At 44.3% G+C, this 19505-nt stretch overlaps 1 protein-coding gene across 3 annotated transcripts in view; it reads right to left on the reverse strand.

Moving 5' to 3' along the window:
* Positions 1 to 4062: 4062 nt before the first annotated feature.
* Positions 4063 to 19505, reverse strand: part of per1b (period circadian clock 1b) — a 29244-nt gene continuing 13801 nt past the window's right edge. For 2 of the 3 annotated variants that reach the window (XM_033651953.2, XM_033651954.2), the window contains exons 2-20: positions 17351 to 18247; positions 16070 to 16323; positions 15812 to 15933; positions 15495 to 15696; positions 15198 to 15392; positions 14800 to 14878; positions 14295 to 14401; positions 14028 to 14181; positions 13640 to 13916; positions 13419 to 13527; positions 13001 to 13160; positions 12797 to 12906; positions 12337 to 12483; positions 9004 to 9384; positions 8079 to 8854; positions 7147 to 7333; positions 6557 to 6770; positions 6264 to 6414; positions 4063 to 5522 (exon numbers count right to left, since the gene is read on the reverse strand). In XM_033651953.2, coding sequence (XP_033507844.2) covers positions 5241 to 5522; positions 6264 to 6414; positions 6557 to 6770; positions 7147 to 7333; positions 8079 to 8854; positions 9004 to 9384; positions 12337 to 12483; positions 12797 to 12906; positions 13001 to 13160; positions 13419 to 13527; positions 13640 to 13916; positions 14028 to 14181; positions 14295 to 14401; positions 14800 to 14878; positions 15198 to 15392; positions 15495 to 15696; positions 15812 to 15933; positions 16070 to 16323; positions 17351 to 17763 — 4320 coding nt within the window. In that variant the 5' untranslated portion in view covers positions 17764 to 18247 and the 3' untranslated portion in view covers positions 4063 to 5240. The remainder of the gene's footprint in view (positions 5523 to 6263; positions 6415 to 6556; positions 6771 to 7146; positions 7334 to 8078; positions 8855 to 9003; positions 9385 to 12336; positions 12484 to 12796; positions 12907 to 13000; positions 13161 to 13418; positions 13528 to 13639; positions 13917 to 14027; positions 14182 to 14294; positions 14402 to 14799; positions 14879 to 15197; positions 15393 to 15494; positions 15697 to 15811; positions 15934 to 16069; positions 16324 to 17350; positions 18248 to 19505) is intronic. The other variant, XM_033651955.2, reaches the window with a different exon arrangement.

Genomic DNA, 19505 nt, shown 5'->3' on the forward strand with positions numbered 1-19505 from the left:
CACTGTTATTGTGTAACGGCGCCCGGCGACATCAGGGGGATACGCACCTGGACAACAACGTAACTGAAGTGAGCAAAAAGGCGTGTAGGGCAGGCGGGAGGATGGTGGAAGGGTCCAACCAGGTGGCCAGTGTTTTGCGTCCAGTTAAAGCCCTATTCAGACGGGATTAGTTTAACATGGAGAGATGGGGTAATGTAAGTATTACCAGGGATTTTAGTCTCGTTTGAACGCACCATGTCTGTAATCATTACAGATAATGTCAATAAAAATTACGGCGACTTTTACCTTCTGTAAAACGGTCTGGAGAAAATATCTCGGGTAATATTAATCCCATATGTAAATATTTCGTCACGTCCTGTTTACAGTCATTTTTTCCGTGTTTACAACTAGTTTTCCGTGTTTTTCCGATGATGGAGGCGCTTGAAGAAGCATTCAATGTTGTCAGCAGTCGTGATAGTGGACATTCTTCTAATGATCGCATAGCCCTACTGTACGTGGGAGACCAATCAAAAAGGTCGAGAAGAAAGCACTTTTCAGAGCCACGAGACTTCTGGTCGTGTTAGGTAGGCCTAATATAAATCCATATTGCTAATCGTTGTGTACACACAATCCTGCTCATGGGCAATATTTCATATTGGGCTAATCATTAATTATTATTGTCCTTCAGCTGATGCTTACAGGAAGCAACGTAGTACGCACATGCCGACAGGGAGGTGACGCCAGGGTGCAAACCGAGTTACCACTCCCATCTCTGGTAGAATTACGGAGATTTCTCATCCCGTGTGAATCGGACATTTATATTGCGTGTGTTCGCTAAACCTAACCATGCGCGTTTTTTGTTGACAGAAAAAAAGTCAATTTGCGGTGTTGTACCAACGTAGTGCTTTTATTTTGAAAGTAATTTGCCCGTGAAAACAGAAGTGTATCTTGAAAGAAGACAATGCACGTAACAGACAGAACTTGACACGACGTCCCAGAACGTCAACAACCAACACACCCAGGGTACCTTGAACGTCATATCTGGAAGTGGAAAGTGTGTCTTTACACCAGCCTTGCAAACTGCTGGCTCGCTGGTGTGTCTTCAACGCAGAGAACATCTACCGCATGCATTGGTACAACATTTCGTCCAGACATTCATGGTCCTGACAGGATGAATCCTATTGTGTATTCGGACAGAAGTAAGTTAATTATTTTGATATTTTGAGATAATAATCAAATCATTTATGTTGGTTCTTGAGAAAACAAAGGCCGATTTCTCAAGATTGGGATAAATCATAAGAAGAAGTCAACTTGTTTTATCCATCCATCCATTTTTATCTGTTTATCCGGGGCCAGGTCATGGGGGCAGCAGACCAAGCAAAGCACCCCAGACGTCCCTCTCTCCAGCAACACTTTCCAGCTCCTCCTGGAGGACCCCAAGGCGTTCCCAGGCCAGATGAGATATGTAATCCCTCCAGTGTGTTCTGGGTCTGCCCCGGGGCCTCCTACCAGTGGGATGTGCCCAGAACACCTCCAACAGGAGGCGCCCAGAAGGCATCCTGATCAGATGCCCGAACCACCTCAACTGAGTCCTTTTGACGCGAAGAAGCAGCGGCTCTACTCTCAGCTCCCTCCAGATGACCCTATCTCTAAGGCTGAGCCCAGCCACCCCACGGAGGAAACTTATTTCAGCAGCTTGTATCTACAACCTCAATATTTTGGGCACTACCCAGAGCTCATGACCAAAGGTGAGGGTTGAGACCTATTTCGTCCCAAACCCAACACTCAATTAGCCCCACTTGTGCTTTGCGTTAAGGGCTGATTAGCTTGACATCAGCACCTTGGCATTGTCACGTTAGCATTTAGCTTAAAGCACCGCCTAAATACAGCCTCACAGAGCTACAATCATGGCTGCAGACTTGTTTTTAAAACCTACCTGGGCACACACGCACAATTAACTCTGCAAGTGACGGTTGTTATGTGGATTAAATTCCTTTCCACAGAATTTACGACGGTGGAAAGTAAGCAGATGGTGAGAGAGCTCAGTTAAAGGGAGGAAAGAATGAAAAATACAGTAGCTTCAACCAAAGCCGACCTCACACTGGACTTATAAAAGTAAATATGGAAGACTTGAGAGAAATATGTGGAATTATACGGCATAATGTATTTTGTTATGGCAGGGACAGGGCTGTAATTATTGTTTCAAAAATGAGCTGGTTTAAATACTCATAATGTGACTTTAAATACGCTGGTTATTATCATCAGCTCTCTCACAAAGCGACCCACGTACATAGCAGTCATCGTCGTCACTGTCATAATGATAAAGTGCAATGAAGTCAACGTTGTGTTTGTCTGAGTGAGGGCATGCCATTGTCTTTTTTAAGCTGCGGTGACCACTCTGGGTAGAAACCACAGCTGAATAGAAGGAGACTGTGGTTCGGTGAGGAAAGCAGCTGCCCTGATCCACTCTCTGATTCCAGTCCATTCTGGACACTTCTGCGTCTCCAGGCCAACTGCTGCAAAACACCCGCTGACAAAAATAGACTGCAGAAGTATGGGAGTCCATTTCTGTCAGTGTGATGGGGGAGAAAAGATCCTGTAAATCCAGTGGTGTAGAGCAGGATATATACACAGGAATATGGGATATACCTACCTCATTTTTCTGGGTGTTAACAGTGAACCCACCTATCAGCCAAAAGCCTATAGAATATATGGGAGAATATGGACAGGGCTGTAGAAGGGCATCAACCCAGCAGCAGGACCAGTATCTGCTCCTCTGTGTGAGGAGGAACAGGAGGAGCACTGCCAGAGCCCTACAAAGTGACCTCCAGCAGGCTACTGGTGTGCATGTTTCTGACCACACTGTCAGAAACAGACTCCATGAGGGTGGCATGAGGGCCCAACGTCCTCTAGCGGGACCTGTGCTCACAGCCCAGCACCGTGCAGCTCGATTGGCACTCACCAGAGAACACCAGTTCACACTGAGCAAATGTGACGGGTGTGAAAGAGTCTGGAGACGCCGTGGTGAACATTATGCTGCCTGTGACTCCTGGTGCAGAGGGTCCTGGGTTCCTCCTGGTGCAGAGGGCCCTGGGTTCCTCCTGGTGCAGCGGGCCCTGGTGTCTCAAAGTGTCTCAAAATAATGAGTTAGTATCTCAATAACGACAAACATTCTCAAAAGTTTGTGTCTCAGAATACTAAACGTTTTCAAAATATTGAGAAACTTTCTAAAAAAGAGTTTATTTTTAATATCTCAAAATACTTTAAAAATATTGCGAGTCTAGAAATAATGAGTTAGTATCTCAAAAACAATGACTCAATATCTTAAAATAATTAGAAACCATCTAAAACAATACTGACTTATCTCGAAATGACTTAGTACCTAAAAATAACAACTTTAAGAACTTTACTTAAGTGAGTATCTTAAAAAAAAAAAAAGAAAGAAACTTTCTAAAAAATGTACTTATCTCAAAATAATTTTCGTATCGGTATTTCAAAATGAGAAATGTTGTTAAAAAATTACTTTTTTCAAAATGACTTAGCATCTTGAAATTAGTATCTCAAAGAGAAACTTTCTCACAATATCTTGAAATGACTTAGTATATTGAAAGACTTAATATTTTAAAATATCTCGATATAATGACTTAGTATTATTTTGAGAAAAATAAATTTATTAAGTATTTTCATTCATTTTTAAATTTTTGTCAAATTATTTTATTTATTTTGTATTTATTTATATTCATTATTTTTTTTATTTTCCCTATTTTGTTCCAATTATTTATTTTTTAGTTTATTTTATTCTTTATTTTTTGTCATTTATTTTTTTAATTCCTATTCATTATTTTTCAAATTATGTTTTATTCATTTCTTTTATTTAGTCATTTTTTAAATTCCTATTCATTTTTATCTATCTTTTAAATTATGTTTTATTCATTTATTTTATTATTTTTTTTATTATGATCATCATCATGACTTGCAGAATTTTTTCCCCATCATATTGGTGTAAATGTTCTTCCATAGAAAAGAGATGTAATTATAGAACTGCTGGAAAAAGAAAACAAAAGTCACACTTCACATTTTAAAGGCTTTTCAAGTCGTTTTATTGTCTTTTTTTGTACAAAGAATTTCACAAAAATATTTAGAAACTGTTGCAGACACCACTGACGCCATAAAGCATAGGACATCACATGACCAGAACAGTGCCACAGAATAGGAAGAGAAAGAGCAATAGGAACAGAGAGGAAATAAAGATAGTCAACACTCTCAGAACTCCCCTGACTTTTAGAGAGTTACGTCCACCTCTTTCAAATCCACCTCAGAGCTTTTGCTCGGCTCCTTAAGGTGCTGGCAGTTTGGGAAATACTGTCTGTGATGTTTGTGAGAGAATCATTTTACTGTGGGGATGCCACACCAATGCACAAACTAATGCCCGGCTGAGGAGGAACCTTAAAGTCCAGGTTCGTCTCCCGGTGATTGCCACGCTGCCCCACCGTCACCTGTACATCCCTCATGTAAAGCAACTTTTAGTGTCACGAGAAACTGATTGTTTTTCAATCTTCGTTTTCACATCGACACTCTCGTGGGCATTCATCCTGCCTCTATCTACAGTGGGGGAAAGTATAAAAATATACACACTGTTTACAAAATGTGTCTCTCGAGTCAAAGTTGCTTTTGTTTTTTAAACGGGGCAATTTTTTTTTACATAAAATAAAGTGAAGTCTTTGAGAGAAACGGGATCTAAGTGGGAGCAGGATCCCAAACCACCTGTGAAACATTCAACAAGAAGAAAAGTCACGGATAACCCCCCTTCTTCTCCTCGCCAGCCCGACCCTGAACAGCAGGGAGAGCGCCGAGTGAAGCACATCCATCTTTACGTCAAGGCGCCTTATCTGTGTAACACATTCACCTTCCTCCGCTCTGATTATCTTACAACTTTTAAATAAATAGGCCGAGAACTACAAGTACGAGGAAAGTGAATTCACCCTCTACATGTGCGCATGTCCGGTGGTTTCCAAGGCATTTAATATGCAGGTATACGACATGCCTGGTCATCAAAGTCAGACTTCATGGACAGTGCCCGGGGCCAAGTGTCCCGCCTGACCAGGAAGTTGTCTCGATCAGTTTGCACCTTTTTAATGTCCCACTTCAACACCCTGTGTAAGGATGTGTCGGGCACAGGAAGTTCCTGGAAGGTGCACATGGTCTACATATCAGCGCAGAAACGTCGTGTATCATAGTGTTCTGTCTCTTTGGCCGCCTGCTTAGTGTGTCATGACAGACTTTTCTTTAACGTCCTCTGAGGTAGCGCTCGGCTCCTCCGCCGCCATGTCTTGGTTGCTGTCGTGTGTTTCGGTTTCTTTCTCCTCCACCTCCTCGTCTTCGTCCTCTGGCTGAGCTTCATCCATGGCCGTCTCGCACAGGTTGCCCTTGATGGCGCCGTCCTCCTGAGCTTTCAGCACGCTGCACAGCTCCATCTCGTGGATTTCCACGTCGAACGGAGCGGCGGTGGGCACGGAGGGGGGAGACTTACAGCCTGTACAGCCCTGAAAGACACAAGAGACAGAAACACATGATTTCCTTTCTTTTATATTAACAATTATAAATGAATAAAACATCATTAAAAATTAATTAAAAATAAATAAGAATAAATACAAAATTCAAATAAATAAATGAACGAACAAAAATTTAGAAATATATAAATTAAATAAAAATAAATAAATTTAAAAAATGAAAAATTTTCAAAAATAAATGAAATAAAAAATGAATTTAACAAAAATAATGAATATAAATGAATAAAAAATAAATAAGAATAAATAAAATTATTTTAACATAAAAATGTATGAACGAATAAATAATTGAAACAAAAAAATGAAATAAAAAATGATTTGAACAAGAAATAAAAATATTAATATAAACAAATAAATAAAAATGAATTTTACAAAAAATTATAAAATGAAATGAATGAGAAATAAAAATAAAAAAATAAATAAAACTAAAGAATGAATAAATAAAAATAAATTAAAAGGTAATCTTACAATTAAAAAAATGAATATACTTGAATGAATGAATAAATAAATAAATCAAAATAAATGAACAAAAAGAAGAAAGGAATTGAAGAAAAAAATTAAAATACTGCATATAAAAATATAAATCATGAATAAACAAATAAATAAATGACTAAAATTGAATTTAAAAACAGTAAAAAAATAAGACTACTGAATTGAATTAACAAATTAATGAATTATAAAATAAAAAACAACATACAAAGAGAAATAATAACTTACAGAGATGTTGATGGCTCGGGGCAGGCGTCCTGTGCGGATCCAGGGGTGCACCTGGCTCAGCTCCCTCTTCTGCTCCTCAGTGAAGCGTGGCTGGTGTTTCTGCATGTTCCTCAAGGCCTCACGGTCTTCTCGCAGCACGGTCTCCATGTCTCTGTTGTATAGGCACAGGGGATAAAGGGGGTCACTGATGGTCCGACACTGACAGGTTCATTCACAAAGAATCAACATAAAGTTTTGCTGCTAGTACAAAATAAAATAAGTGTTGTGTGGTCACATTTTGCCCAGTGTCGTACCTGACAGGCAGCTGGTAGGTCATCATGACCTTGTCGTCAGTGTTGGCCATCAGCAGCCAGATGGGATCCTGCAGGACACACTTGATGAACTGCTCCTCGCCTCCGTCTCCTCCGGCGCTGCTGCTGCCCCCTGCTGGCTGTTTGCGGGAATGATCGTTCTCTGAGGAGTCGATGCTGCCGAAGTACTTGCTGGTGTGGCTGCCCTGGCTGCTGCCTGAAGGGACACGGAAAGAAAAGATGAGAATTAAAGTGTTTTGTTTCCAAAACCAGAAATGTTTAAGGTCTCACATTTAACTAAATGTTATATAGATGCACCCCGACAACTTTCTGCAGCCAGCTCCAAATCTAACATCAACACTCTCATCAGAGTGAAGTGACATCAGATTATGTTTCATTTTCATCAAGGATATATTTACAGACTTCGAGAAAGTATTTCAGGTAAATTGCCTCTGACATCTATCAACCTGGAGGAACTCTGTGACTCCAGTCACTCTGCCTCCTCGACAGTCAGGGCGACCCACGGCTCTTTGAGAAAAGGAAACTGGGATGCCATTTTAAAATCTCCGTGACGGTAAAATTAGACGACTCACTGGTGCCGCTGGTGCCGGAGGAGCTGCAGCCGTTGGAGCCTGAGCCTGAACCAGATGACCTGGTGCCCGAGGAGCCTGAGCCGGAGGCGGCTGAGCCGGTGCCTGAGCGGGCGTCTTCCTGCAGCAACATATCCAGCAAGTCGCTGGAGGTGGACATGGCGTCGTTGTTGGACTCATTCGCTTCACCCTGGTGAGAGAGGAATATAGCTTTTCAAATCTTCCATGAAATAAAGACACATTTAAAATGACGTAATGGTTTAAAATCTTAAAGGGGACCTGTTGTGCTCATTTTCAGGCTCATGCTTGTATTTTTAAGGTTGTATCTAAGGTGTGTCTAGCTGCCACCAGTGCGGGGTTGTCCAGTGAAAATGTATTTAGGGGCCTTTAAAGAGTGTAGCGGCACTTTCTACTGTGAAAAATCTCCAATAAAAGCTTCAACCTGACATGTTGCAGCAGGAATATCATAATAATAACATGCGCAACAAAGATTACATGTTTCCCAGTCGTCAGCATGTAGCTACATGTAGCAGTGTACCTTCAGCCAAGGGCGTAGATTTGTTTTACCACAAGTGAAACGGGGAATTTGGTGTCCTCCTTCAGGCAATTTTGACCGTCAAACACTTCCTGCGTTCAGGTGAATTTTTATCTGACTTTAAAAATTAAAGTCAAGGACTTTCAAGGCGCAATTTCTTCAAATTCAAGGACCCAAGACGGCAGAGTTTGAGACACAAATCACCGTTATATACTGTGACAGTACTGAGAATTTCTATAATGAAAAGTAGCGTGCTTCCCAAAAGCTCATAAACAAAAGAACTTCTACTGTTGCCCAAAAAACAATTCTTGCAATTTCCTTGTCCCGTGACTATTTTCAAAAACTTGACTTAGCATAATAGGTCCCCTTTCACATCCTGTCCTGACGTCAGTGTACTTACATTCTCCTTGGAGGTATCATCAGAGCTCCCCTGATTTCCTGAGCTCTGTCCCCCTGCCGCACCGCCCTGCACCGACGGCGTGGCTTGCTGTGACGCCAGGGCCGTTGCGACCTCTAACCGGTTGCTCGGTGACTCCTCCAGCTGCAGCAGGTTGAGAGGTGAGGAGCATCGGGACTGGAAGAGGGGGGACTCTGCACCCTCGCGGTCAGCGGGCGTCTGGCTGTAGGACTGCGGGGTGCTGCTACGAGACGGGGCGCAGGTGGCCGCAGCGGGTATGGGGTTGGTGATGACGGTGGGGGCGGCTACTGGGGCGGCGGCGGGGTATGTGAAGTTAGGGTTGTAGAAGTGTCCGGGGGTGGGGCCTGGCTGAGAGATGGGCGCTGCCATCTGGGGGAACATGTAGTTCGGTAAAACGAGGGCCATCATGGGAGGTACCATCTGGTTAGGGGGGAAACGTAATGGATCCTGGGGGGTCAGGGGCTGCGCGAGCGCTGGGTAAACAGGGTAGATTGGAAGCATACCAGGAGCAAAAGGGGCTGCGGGGATGCTGGCCTGGGAGCCGACAGATGGCCAGGAGGAGGAGTTTGTCGGGGGCCCGATGGGCATGTTGAGCGGCATGGGAGCTGTGCTGGTTCTGGGGTCACGCCGGCTTCCGCTCAGGCCCAGAGAACTGTGCTGGTCAGATGACTCCTGGTGCTTCAGTCTCTTACCGCCACGACCACGTCTGTGGCCGGTGCTGCTTCCTGCGGCGGGGTAATCCCGGGAACAGCGCACTCCTGGGGAAGAGAAGAAGACACTGAATTAAGCAAAATGTTTTTGCACTTTTTATGGCCACCGGGCAAATGGCGAGTGAGTGTTCAAATTTTACCAGCCACACTGTGTGTTGTGTTTAAATGACAGCGTGTGTGTGTGTGTGTGTCTCTACCTCGTGACAGAGGGTTGGCAGCCGGGGTCTGACAGCGCAGGGCCGAAGACGCCGTCTGATCGAAAACGCGCAGCTTGCTAAGGTCCTTGAAGCGGTCAAGGAACGCCTGCTCCTCCTGCTGGGTGTGGGCAGACAGCACCTCCTTTGTGAGACCCATACGGCCTCCTCCACTTCCTCCTCCTCCTGCTCCACCTCCTACACTTCCACTTCTCCGACTGTCCCTCTCTGGCTGAGTGGCTTGAGGGGGAGGAGGCGGGGGAGGCAGAGGAGGAAAGGTGAGAGTTGTGTTAGCGGGATGCGTCGGGCCGCTTGTGGGAGGAGTTGGTGTCGTTATAGGAGCGGCGAGAGTGGGAGTTGTGGGAGCCTCCTCCATGATGATGTCTGTGACAGACGAAACAGTAAAGAGGGGTGTTAAAGCAGTGAAGTGAGGCGATGTAACTTTAAAAAGAAAAGTTAAATACATAAAATACTCTCAGCTCAATACAGTCAAGGAATTTTTTTGCGACCAGTGGCTTATGGTGGCTAATGTTAGCAAACTTAAGACAGGTTTTTTTTATATCATCACCTTTCAAAAGACGCACAAAAACATGTTTTGGGTAAAGCAAAAAACAAAAGACAGCAGAAGAGGTGACACCCACAAAATGAAGACAACATTTCCAGGATGGACGAAGATAAGAAACAGACAGACATCAGATTACCTCCAATCTGCAGTTTTATCATGCAGCTATATGTTTCTGCAAGATAATTCTTCCGACTTTGATAAAAACACTTTTTTGATCAGTTTCTTTGCAAAAGAAGCAAAAAACATGACAATGATCATTTTGTCCATATTGATCAGTGTTGATTTATAGTTTGACAGTGCTGCCAGTTTGAAGAGTATTTTGATGACTGAAGCCTGAAGACACCAGATGGAGCATTAGTTAAACTTCAGAATATTGTTTTTCTATTTTATGTTAATAAATAATTAAAGCTACGGTACACAGACATCAGGAAATTTGAAAATACACCCTTCCCTCTCTTTCCTGAGCCCCTCCCACACACATAGTATTTCCCATGCATTAATTTATCTAATCTTATTTTATTGTGAAGAAGCATGTAGCTCATTAACTCGGCCCCTCGTTGCCCTCTATTTATCAGACCATTAATAGGACAAGAACTAGCTAGTTAGTTAAATCGACAGTCTCTCCACCTCGCTCCCCGCAGCTGTGGACTCCTTCCCCAGGATGTGAGTAGGTAGCAGCTCAGGGGATGGGTCTACAGTCAGTGGCTGTGACGGTTTGAATTCAGCCAGTGCAAACCCCCCAGAGCCGGGTCTAATGTGCGTAATGGCAGCAACAGAAAGTTTGCTGATCCAATGGGGAGTCGACACTGCCTGGCCCGGGGGAGCTGCTGCCTGCTCTCCTCCTGGCGAGGCGGTCTGTTTTGGCGGGGAGTGAGGTGGAGGACACACTCAGTACGTTTACATGGACAGTTTAATTCCACTTTCATTCGGAATGAAAGGCCATGTAAACGGTCATTCCAATTGAAAATTAAATCCGATTAAAGGGGGTGGTTTATTCCGTTTGTCATTCCGACTGAAAGAATTTTGTGTGCATGTATACACTCGTTCCTCTTTAAGCACATTCCGGTCTTTCTGCACATTCCTTGCCCTTCTGGCACGATGACATATATAGCGCGCATAGCAACGGGCTGAGATAGAGCAGTCGGACTCGTTGCACTCACTGGTTTCCATACGCCAAAGCACGGTCTTCTATCTCCCTTCTTCGACCTTCTACCTCCCTTCTCCTCCTCAACAGATGAAGCATTAGCAGAACAAGGTTGTTGTCGTACTGCTGCTTCAAGAATATAAGCAAAACAAGCCCGAAAAAGGCACTAAGAACGGCGTCGTCAAGCATCTTGTTATCCGGAGTGAGGACGACAGTGTTTTCTTCCGGTAAACGTAAACACGTAACATCCGCCCCGCCCCCTATCCAATCAGAAACCTTCCCTGCCCCAAACCTTGCGCATACCCAAATAAAGGCGATTAAACTGATCTCCCGTGTAAACCCTCATTTGGAATGAATATTTCCCATGTAAACTACCTGGAAAGACTAATTCCGAATGATTTCATTCAGATTTATTTCATTCTGAATGAGAAGCCATCATGTAACCGTAGCCATTGTGATTCGAGGCTCTTGCCCTCGTTAGCCGCAGCTGTGGGCCTTTCGCTCTGATAAGAAGAGGGCTAAACTATTAGCAACATTTTCTGTCTATTTCTGAAATGCTTTGCTGATACTGACACGTTTTGTTTTGTTTTGTTTTTTTGTCACACTCTCTTTTTTTAGACCCTTTTTGATCAGTCGGTCTTCCCGTTTTGGGTTGCTTTGCAGTGTAGGCAGTTGCTGCCAATACTGGAAAAGCAACTTTCTCTGCAGGACATGGAATCAGACTTTCACCAAATGGACGTGCACATCTGCTTTTAAAGAGCAGCCAGAAATGACCTGTGATTGGACAAAGTCTCCCGTCACAAGCTAGATTTTCTAAAGCCTGAAAACAGAACCAAGAGGAACAGAAGTCTAGTTCTCTCTCATCATTCTTTAATTACAATATGCTGGGAGTTTTGCCCAATAACAACAAAATAAAAGTGCTTACCCCTTAGTGGTTTTAGAATATATCTTGTTGTTCAACATTTAACAAACAAAAAAATAAAAGTTAGGTTGACAATGGTGTAGTTGCTGGGATGACACCTTGTTGTTAGGTGATGGAAAAGAGTTCTTGTGTTTCCTATCTTGGTTGGCATCAACCTACGAAATATTCTGCAACTGACTGAAAATCTGAGCTTTGTTGTCGGTGAAGATTCTCAGTCATCCAGGTCATGGTAATCGTAAGTGCTAATATCGTAGGCAACTGGACTTGCTTGCGTTTCTTGAAGACGTTTCGTCTCATCCAAGATGAGAGGCGAGTCGATATTAGCACTTCTGAGCTTTGTTGCTTTTGAGAAATCCAAACCACTTCCATGTCATTGACATTTAAGGTACCTTTTCTGTTAACAGTTTCCTCAACTTTGGAGGATAACGCAAGTTCACTTTCAGCAGAGAAGAGAAGCAGCAGTCTGATTGATTTGAGATCGTTTTATCGCCTGGCCCTGAGGCAACTAAGAACTTTTACCAGAGTGTGTTACTGGTTCAGAGCTCCAAAGAAAAAAAAGGTCTTTAAACTCAACCCTCAATTACATTTAAGGCCTTTGAATTAAATTAAAGACATGCAGTGACTTCATACCTTACCACGACATAGACAGAACCTGCTGAGTAACACACTGAGAGTTCAGAGAGTGTGAGTGTTGAGGATTCCCACCTGACTCAGGTGGCTTCTTGTCTCCCACATGCACGATGGTGCTGCTGAAGCTACACTGCGACGTGACTGAGGCTACACTCTCTGCCTTTGTGGCCATGGTCAGGGGAGGCAGAGGAGGTGGTTCACTTACGAGGTTAACTGAACCACCTGCAAAGGAAAACAAGTCCAACAAGTTTGCTGTAAATGACTGTTTACTGTCCAGACAAGCAGCACAAATGAGCAAAGCATGTTTATTGGTAATAGAAGAAGCTGCCATGAGACAAATCAACGATGCTACATAAAAAATAAAAAAAATCCATAGTCAAAAACATGAATCAGTATTTTGGCGGTAAATACACGCTGACCAAAATAAAGTGGGAAAATAACCTTAAATAAGTGGATCAGAAATATTAGAAATGCTATCTTATCGTCTACGTAACAAACCAAACCAGCTGTAGTTCAGTTATAAAAAAAAAAGTACCTTGGTTGTTGCTGGCTTCCTGCTGTTTGTCGTCATCAGACGTGGAGGACGCCGTGTAGGAGCCGCACTTCCTTTTAACTGTGTTGGGAATGTTACAGCTGTCCAAGTACCTGCGCACATACAGGCAGAGCGTTGTGGATGAGTGACCTTATAACCAAAGCAACACGAACAAAAGAGAGACGGGCTTTAGGGTTGCCCACACACCTTATGATGCTGTCCAGACAGTTGATCTGCTGGTAGGAGTAGCCAGTGGGAGGCTCCTTGGGGACAAGCGGCGCAGGGACCAGAGCTTTGGGTGGCTTCGTCATGTCAGCTATCAAACCTCTGATTGGGTCGCTGCTGATGGCTCTGATGCCCGCTGCGCCTGGATGAAGGGAACGGAGGGACAGCAAATTAAAAATGTAGGCAGCTCCGTTCAGTTTGTTTCACGTTAAAGGAAGAGTCTATCTGCGTTTGTCAATGGGTCAGCTCCATTTAGACGCAACAGTGAGGGTTGGGAAAACGTGAGCCTGAATGACGTTCATCAGTTCTCGGTCTGTTTTTTTTTTACTTGTTTGTGTTTGTATGATCGAGTAAATGCCGCTCTCAAATCTATCACTTGGATCTGTGGATCATATTTTACCTGTGCTGGTGTTTTTCCTAGGCGGTGGCCGGTTACGGGACTCGATGAACACCTGCTGTCCGTTAGTCTTAACCATGTGGACGTCTTTGCAGATCTGCTGGAACGTCATCTGGAAAAATCACAGCAGTGTATTGTTATATGTTGAGATCCCCTGCATGAAAACACCTGTTAAAACCAAAATGTAGCTACACCTTAAACCACACGTCGCTCGTAAGGCTCACCGGTTTGTGTAACGCGACGGCTGCACCAGCCTCGTCCATGGCGGGGCCGTTGCTGTCGCTGGACGAGGCGGCGGAGGCACTGAGGTGCTGTTGGTGTGAACGCCGGGAGCCTCGCGAGCCGCTGGACCCGAGCGAGCTGTAGCCCTGAGAGCTGCCGCTGTGCACCGGCTGCACCAGGAGTCGGTGGATCTGCTCGCTCAGCTGGACGACGTCGGGCGTGGTGGCGCGCGTCTCGCAGCCCTGCGGTGTCGTGAACACGTCTTCGTTCAGAGGGCTCCTGGAGACAACGTTGGAGGAGACAGTTCATACCTCTCAGGCCTCAGAGGAGTGTAACATTTGACAACTCTCAGCATTTGTCTTTGAGTGAGCAGAAACTTAGTAATCTTACGTTCTGACTTTGTGGCGCCCGACGATGAACGCCACCTTGCGGCTCCAGGGGTTGACAAAGGAGGACCAGCTGGTGTCGATGGTCAGATATTCCCCGCTGCGGGCGCACATCCTCAGGGGTGTATAATCGAACGGCTGCCCTGCAAACTGGAAGACTGAAGAGAGACAACAGTGCAGACGTGTATGAGTTCTTCTGACTTAATCGGTAAATACAAGAAGAAACAGGAAGTGAATGACTCCTGTTACAGCTCAGTCTGAATATACTCACTCTTCTCGTGTATGGCCACCATTAGGGGTCTGTCTTCAGGGTGGATGTAGAGCAGGGTGGGGGTTCCCACCAAGTCCTGAGGCAGGTAGCCCAACAGCGGCACTGCCCTGCAAACACACATGTATTCCCACATTATTTCACTTCATCGTCATCGCACTAAATCTCATATTACTGTGCTCTAAACAACCAAAATAACGTTTTGTGCCATGATTTTGTTGTTTTCAAGCCAACGCCGATCGAATCGAGGACCTCCCAGCATGCTACCCGTCTGTTATCCTCCCACTGCTCCATCAGAGGCCACACATCAGAAGAGATTGACAGATCACACATGCTCAGAGCGGCAGGCGAGGCTCGAGTGAAGTTGTTTTCATTTCGTGTGAAAAGCACTTGGGCTTTCAAGCAGTTTCAAGAATGCAAAATGAAAACACCACACAAGTGTTTGCAAGGATTCCCAGCACCCACACCGACCCTGACATAATGTCCATTAAGATTCAAAATGACTGACCGTTCATCAACTTCCTGGAAGAGGCAGCTGGGAGTGTGACTGGTGGTGAAGATCCTCTTGTCTGGAGGGATACGAGGAGCTGGAGGAACAACACATGAAAGCATGTTTTAAAGGCTTGTGAGTTCATACAGATGCATTTGACTAGTTCATAATCATGTGGAGAGCTGCTCTGTTGAAACTTGTGACACATTTACATTCAAGAACAATCTTGTTCTTGATAGAGATAAAACAACTCAGTGAAGCTGCCTGGGTTACTCTAACATAATGTTATCAGCGCCACACAGCCACAATAAAAACACGGCAAGGAGCTTTATATTATTAGAGCTGCTTCATTAAGTTATTTTCAGTGTATGACCGACAACTTCATGAGCCTAAATACAGATGTAGTAGAAAAATACCCTCGTATCCAGAGTGGACCCTCTCTGCGATGAGCAGGCAGCAGGGCTGAGGCTCAGCATCGTCCGAGTCTCTGATGGTCAGCTGGTAGGGTGTGAGGCGAAAGGGGTAGTAGCGCATCTCGCCGCCGTGCGCCCGGTCGGCACTGATCCGACAGAACATGGATTTCTCCTGGGTGCAGTCCACCGGAGGAGAAGCTGAACGGGAAGAGAGTCGGAGTCAGACATTGAGAAACTTTGCTCATCTACCTTTTCGCCCTAACCCTCTCCCAAAGTCAACATCACTCTGCCTCCGCTCACCAGACCCGATGCAGGAGGCCCAGTTGGGCAGGCGGCAGGGCGCCGTGCTGCTGTAGAAGGTACTGACGTCCTGCGGGGCCAAGAGCTCGGAGAACATCGCCCCCTGGAGACACTCTGGCTTGCAGCGCAGCAGGGACGAGCCCTGGGGTGACACGTACACGACCTTACCCGACAAGAAGGACACGGCCATGGAGAAAGTGTCCTGAAAAAACAAACAAACATCAGTCACAGGAGTTCATTTTCTGTATGAAAAATTAAAACAGTTTTAAGAAAAAATATTAAGTTGAATAAAGCAGGAGTTAACTGTATAAACTCACGGTGTTTTTGAGGGTGTATTCTGAGGTGATGTTGTCAAGCTCCTCGATTGTGAAGGCAGACAAGTCCAGACTGCAGCCGTGACACTCCTCCACGCTCCACTGATGATAATACTCCTTGTTGGCTGGAAACGTTAAACATAAAACAGTCAGAGTGTGTGTGTTTACATATATATGAAGATACAATCACATACTGCAGAAAATAAGCACTAATGCCTGAAGAGTTATTCCAGAAAGATGCAAACACAGACGCCCCCTCACCTCGGACTTGTTTGACACACTGGAGTGCGTATTTGAGTGCGTTCAGAGTGCTGACGTGACCCTTGGTCTTGCGCTCGCTCGGTAGGCGGAGCTTCAGCTCCTTGATGGCCTTCATCAGGTCCTTCTGGGTCTGGACCCTCGCTGACTGGTTGCTGCTGCAGCCAGAGGTGGAGGGGGGGTCGTGCTCCGAGCTGGTGGACAGCAGGCTGTAGGCCAGCGAGCTGCTAGGAGGTGAGAGACTCTGGGAGTTGGAGCTGGGAGAGAAGAAGAAGGAGATTATGGTGAGTGACCATTTTACACACAGATGGACAGATGTGTACGGAAGCCCTGAGAGGCAAGTGAGGACAAATAGAAATGTTGTGATCATTTTTTTTTAAAGTCTGATCTTAATAGTTTTCTCTTCTTTTTTATTTTCATACACTAATGAAACATATTTAAGAATATTAATTCAATTTCTGCCAACATATCCCCGAAAACTGAGAAAATGATCATGACAAAATAAATTAATAAATAACCTGCCACACCTTTTTCCCTCCATTTTCACATATTAAAAAAAAAAAAAACCCTAGAAAATAATCCTGGAAAAACTTTTTACCTAATTTTTTTGGATGAAAAAAATTACCTAAAAGCTGATCCTGGCAAAATTATTTTTTTATGTTTTCACATATTAAAAAATAAAAATAAATAAATGAAAAATGATACTGGCAAAACTTTCTTTACTTGTTTTCACACATAAAAAGAAAAGAACAACTTCCAGTTTTTATTAACAACTTTTCCTGTTTTCACAGATTTAAAAAAAAATAACTTATGAAAATGATCTTTTTTAAAATTCAAATTATTTTTTTTCACCAATTTTCTTGGATGAAAAAAAAAACTAAAAACTGAAAAACCTAAAAACTGATCCTGGTAAAATTATTTTTCCTGTTTTTTCAGATAAATAGAAGAAAAAATATTTAAAAAATTATACTGGCAAAACTGTTTTCTTTTTTACACCTGTTTTCTTGGATTAAAAAAAGTTAATAAACTTTTAAAAATATTTTTCCCATTTCCACACATAAAAAGAAAGATAATAAACTTTCTTTTTAGCCTGTTTTCTTGTATTAAAAAATATTTAAATTATTATCAAATTCTCAAAATTATTAATTTAATATATCTAAAAATGATGGTGGCAAAACCGTTTTTCCTGTTTTCACAGATTTAAAAAAAAATTATCCTGGCTGTTTTCACCTGTTTTCTTGGATGAAAAATTTACCACAAAAAAATGATCCTAACGTCTCTTACCTCTTGTTGCTCTCTGTGGTTTCCAGCATCATGCCAGAGTCCTTGCCGTTTGACGAGCTGTGGGAGCTGTGTACAGACTGGCGCCCACGTGACCCATTGTCCCTCTCCATCCCGCCTTCGCTCTCCCTCTCCCCGGAGTCGTTCCCGCTGGACAGTCCATCCATATCATCTGAATTGGGTCCTGTCCTGTCTCGGGAACCTCTGGACCCCGACCCCACGCTGGGAGATGAGCCGCCTTCATTTCCACTTCCCTGCTCCTGAGTGGCGACACTGGCGCTGGGCTGACCGCTGCTTGTCTTCAGAGAGTTTAACACCTCTGACTCTGCTTCCTGGTCATTGTTTTTCTCGTCGCCCCTTGCCACTCGCCCCCGAGTGCTGCTGCTGGGCATTGATTTAGGGTTGTCATAACTCATACTAGAGTAAGAAGGGGCTGGAACAGCTTTTATTTAGGTGTTAGCAAAGGGGAAACAGGAATAACTTGGGTTTAAGTGGGACTACTATGTATACACGCGTGAATCATGGTTATGCTGGTAGCTGAAAGAACTAAGGAGAGAAATTCATTGCTTCTCCTGCAAAAAAGGTGAAAACCCAAAGAGTTGTGGGCTGTGAGCCCTTCTTTGAGGGGTTTTAAAAAGGGCAGAGTTTCAACTGGCTGTCTGTCTATCCAAAAAAAGACAGCAATTATCTTGAGAGAAAGTGTCACTCAAAGTAACGCAGACAAGAGATGAATTCCCGCTTATGAAACAGCCTTGGCACAAGTGCTCCAACAGATGGGACGAGAGATTGTGAGAAAAACAGCTCTTGGTGAGAGCGAGGGGAAAAAAAAACAAACCACACTCTCTTCACTTTGTATCTGGTGTTCTTCAGAGATGTGATGCTCGAGGTGCTGAGGGCCACCTGAGATGGACAGAAGAAGAGAGAGATGGACAGAGAAAGAGAACGTTAGCTGCAGGATTACAAAACGCCTGTCATGGTCTTGCAAGTGTCTCCCAAGGACTTGCAACTATGAAAGGACAAAAAAAAGCTTATCAGTTTATCGTGCCGGCCTCCAAAGAAGCTGCAAATGTGGCCATGAAATGTTGCCGCTGCCTTGTGGTGCAGACTGAGTGTCTATCAGAAGTGTGTTGTTGTGCTGTGAGTGCCCAGCTGTTCGCCTTTTACCCAGATTATCCAGAATAAACAATCACCCCGTCTCGAGCACAGAATAACAATAATCTCCTGCTCCTATTTGCATGCAGCAAGTGCGTATGCATGCATCTGAATATAGAGCAGGTGAACCAAATTACATGGGATATTTTGTCAGTCGTCATAGCTTAGTCCACTTTTACCCAGAGGACTAACAACAAAGATAACACCGGGAGGACGCAACAAAGCTCCACATCAGAGGGTTGTGGCAAATTAAGGATCTAAGTGTATATCTGTCCACCACCTACGCAAGTGAAAGTCTATTGCTATTTATTCCTTAGGCAAGGGAGACACCCCGTAATCCTTTAAGCCCTGCAGACGCAAACAGAAGACAACGCAGGCCAGTTTTCAGTCGTCAATCCTGTCAATTTTGTACACCTTGCTGGCCCACAACCCTCCTTACCTGCCTCCCTAAAGGGTGCAGGGATGCTTCGGTGCAGAATTTGTTCGGGACAGGTTTAATTTTGTACCTGCACTGACAGCTCAGACAAACTATAGCTTCCTCTACTGACGCACTAACCTAATATGGCTGAGTGAACATGGTCATCACCAGCTCATTACATCTGAGGAGAGGATGACACAGCCAATGATAATGTAACATTACACTGAAATAACTAAAGCAAACGCAACAGATTAGATGGCAGCGAACGACTACAAGTACCAGGGTTCGTCAAATTCATGTGATGCTGCCTCCTCCTCGGCCCCGAGATGCTAATGAGCATTATGTTTGGTCAGATGGATGGTGCACATGACAAACAGTGTGCGCTGTGGCTGAACTGGGCGGGGGAAGGAGCAATTATGTATCTGGAGATATGCGAGCAGGGCGTGAGTGGGCGTCGAGGCAGGCTGGCATCCATGCATACTTCCACGGGTGATGGCAAAGACACACGGCGGTGGGTGGAGGTGGTGGGGAAACTGTGCTCAGGCGACGAGAATACCGTCCACACCGAACCTGGCTCTTTGTCAGTTG

The sequence above is a fragment of the Epinephelus lanceolatus genome, chromosome 22 (assembly GCF_041903045.1).
Source record: "Epinephelus lanceolatus isolate andai-2023 chromosome 22, ASM4190304v1, whole genome shotgun sequence".
Lineage (NCBI taxonomy): Eukaryota > Metazoa > Chordata > Actinopteri > Perciformes > Serranidae > Epinephelus > Epinephelus lanceolatus.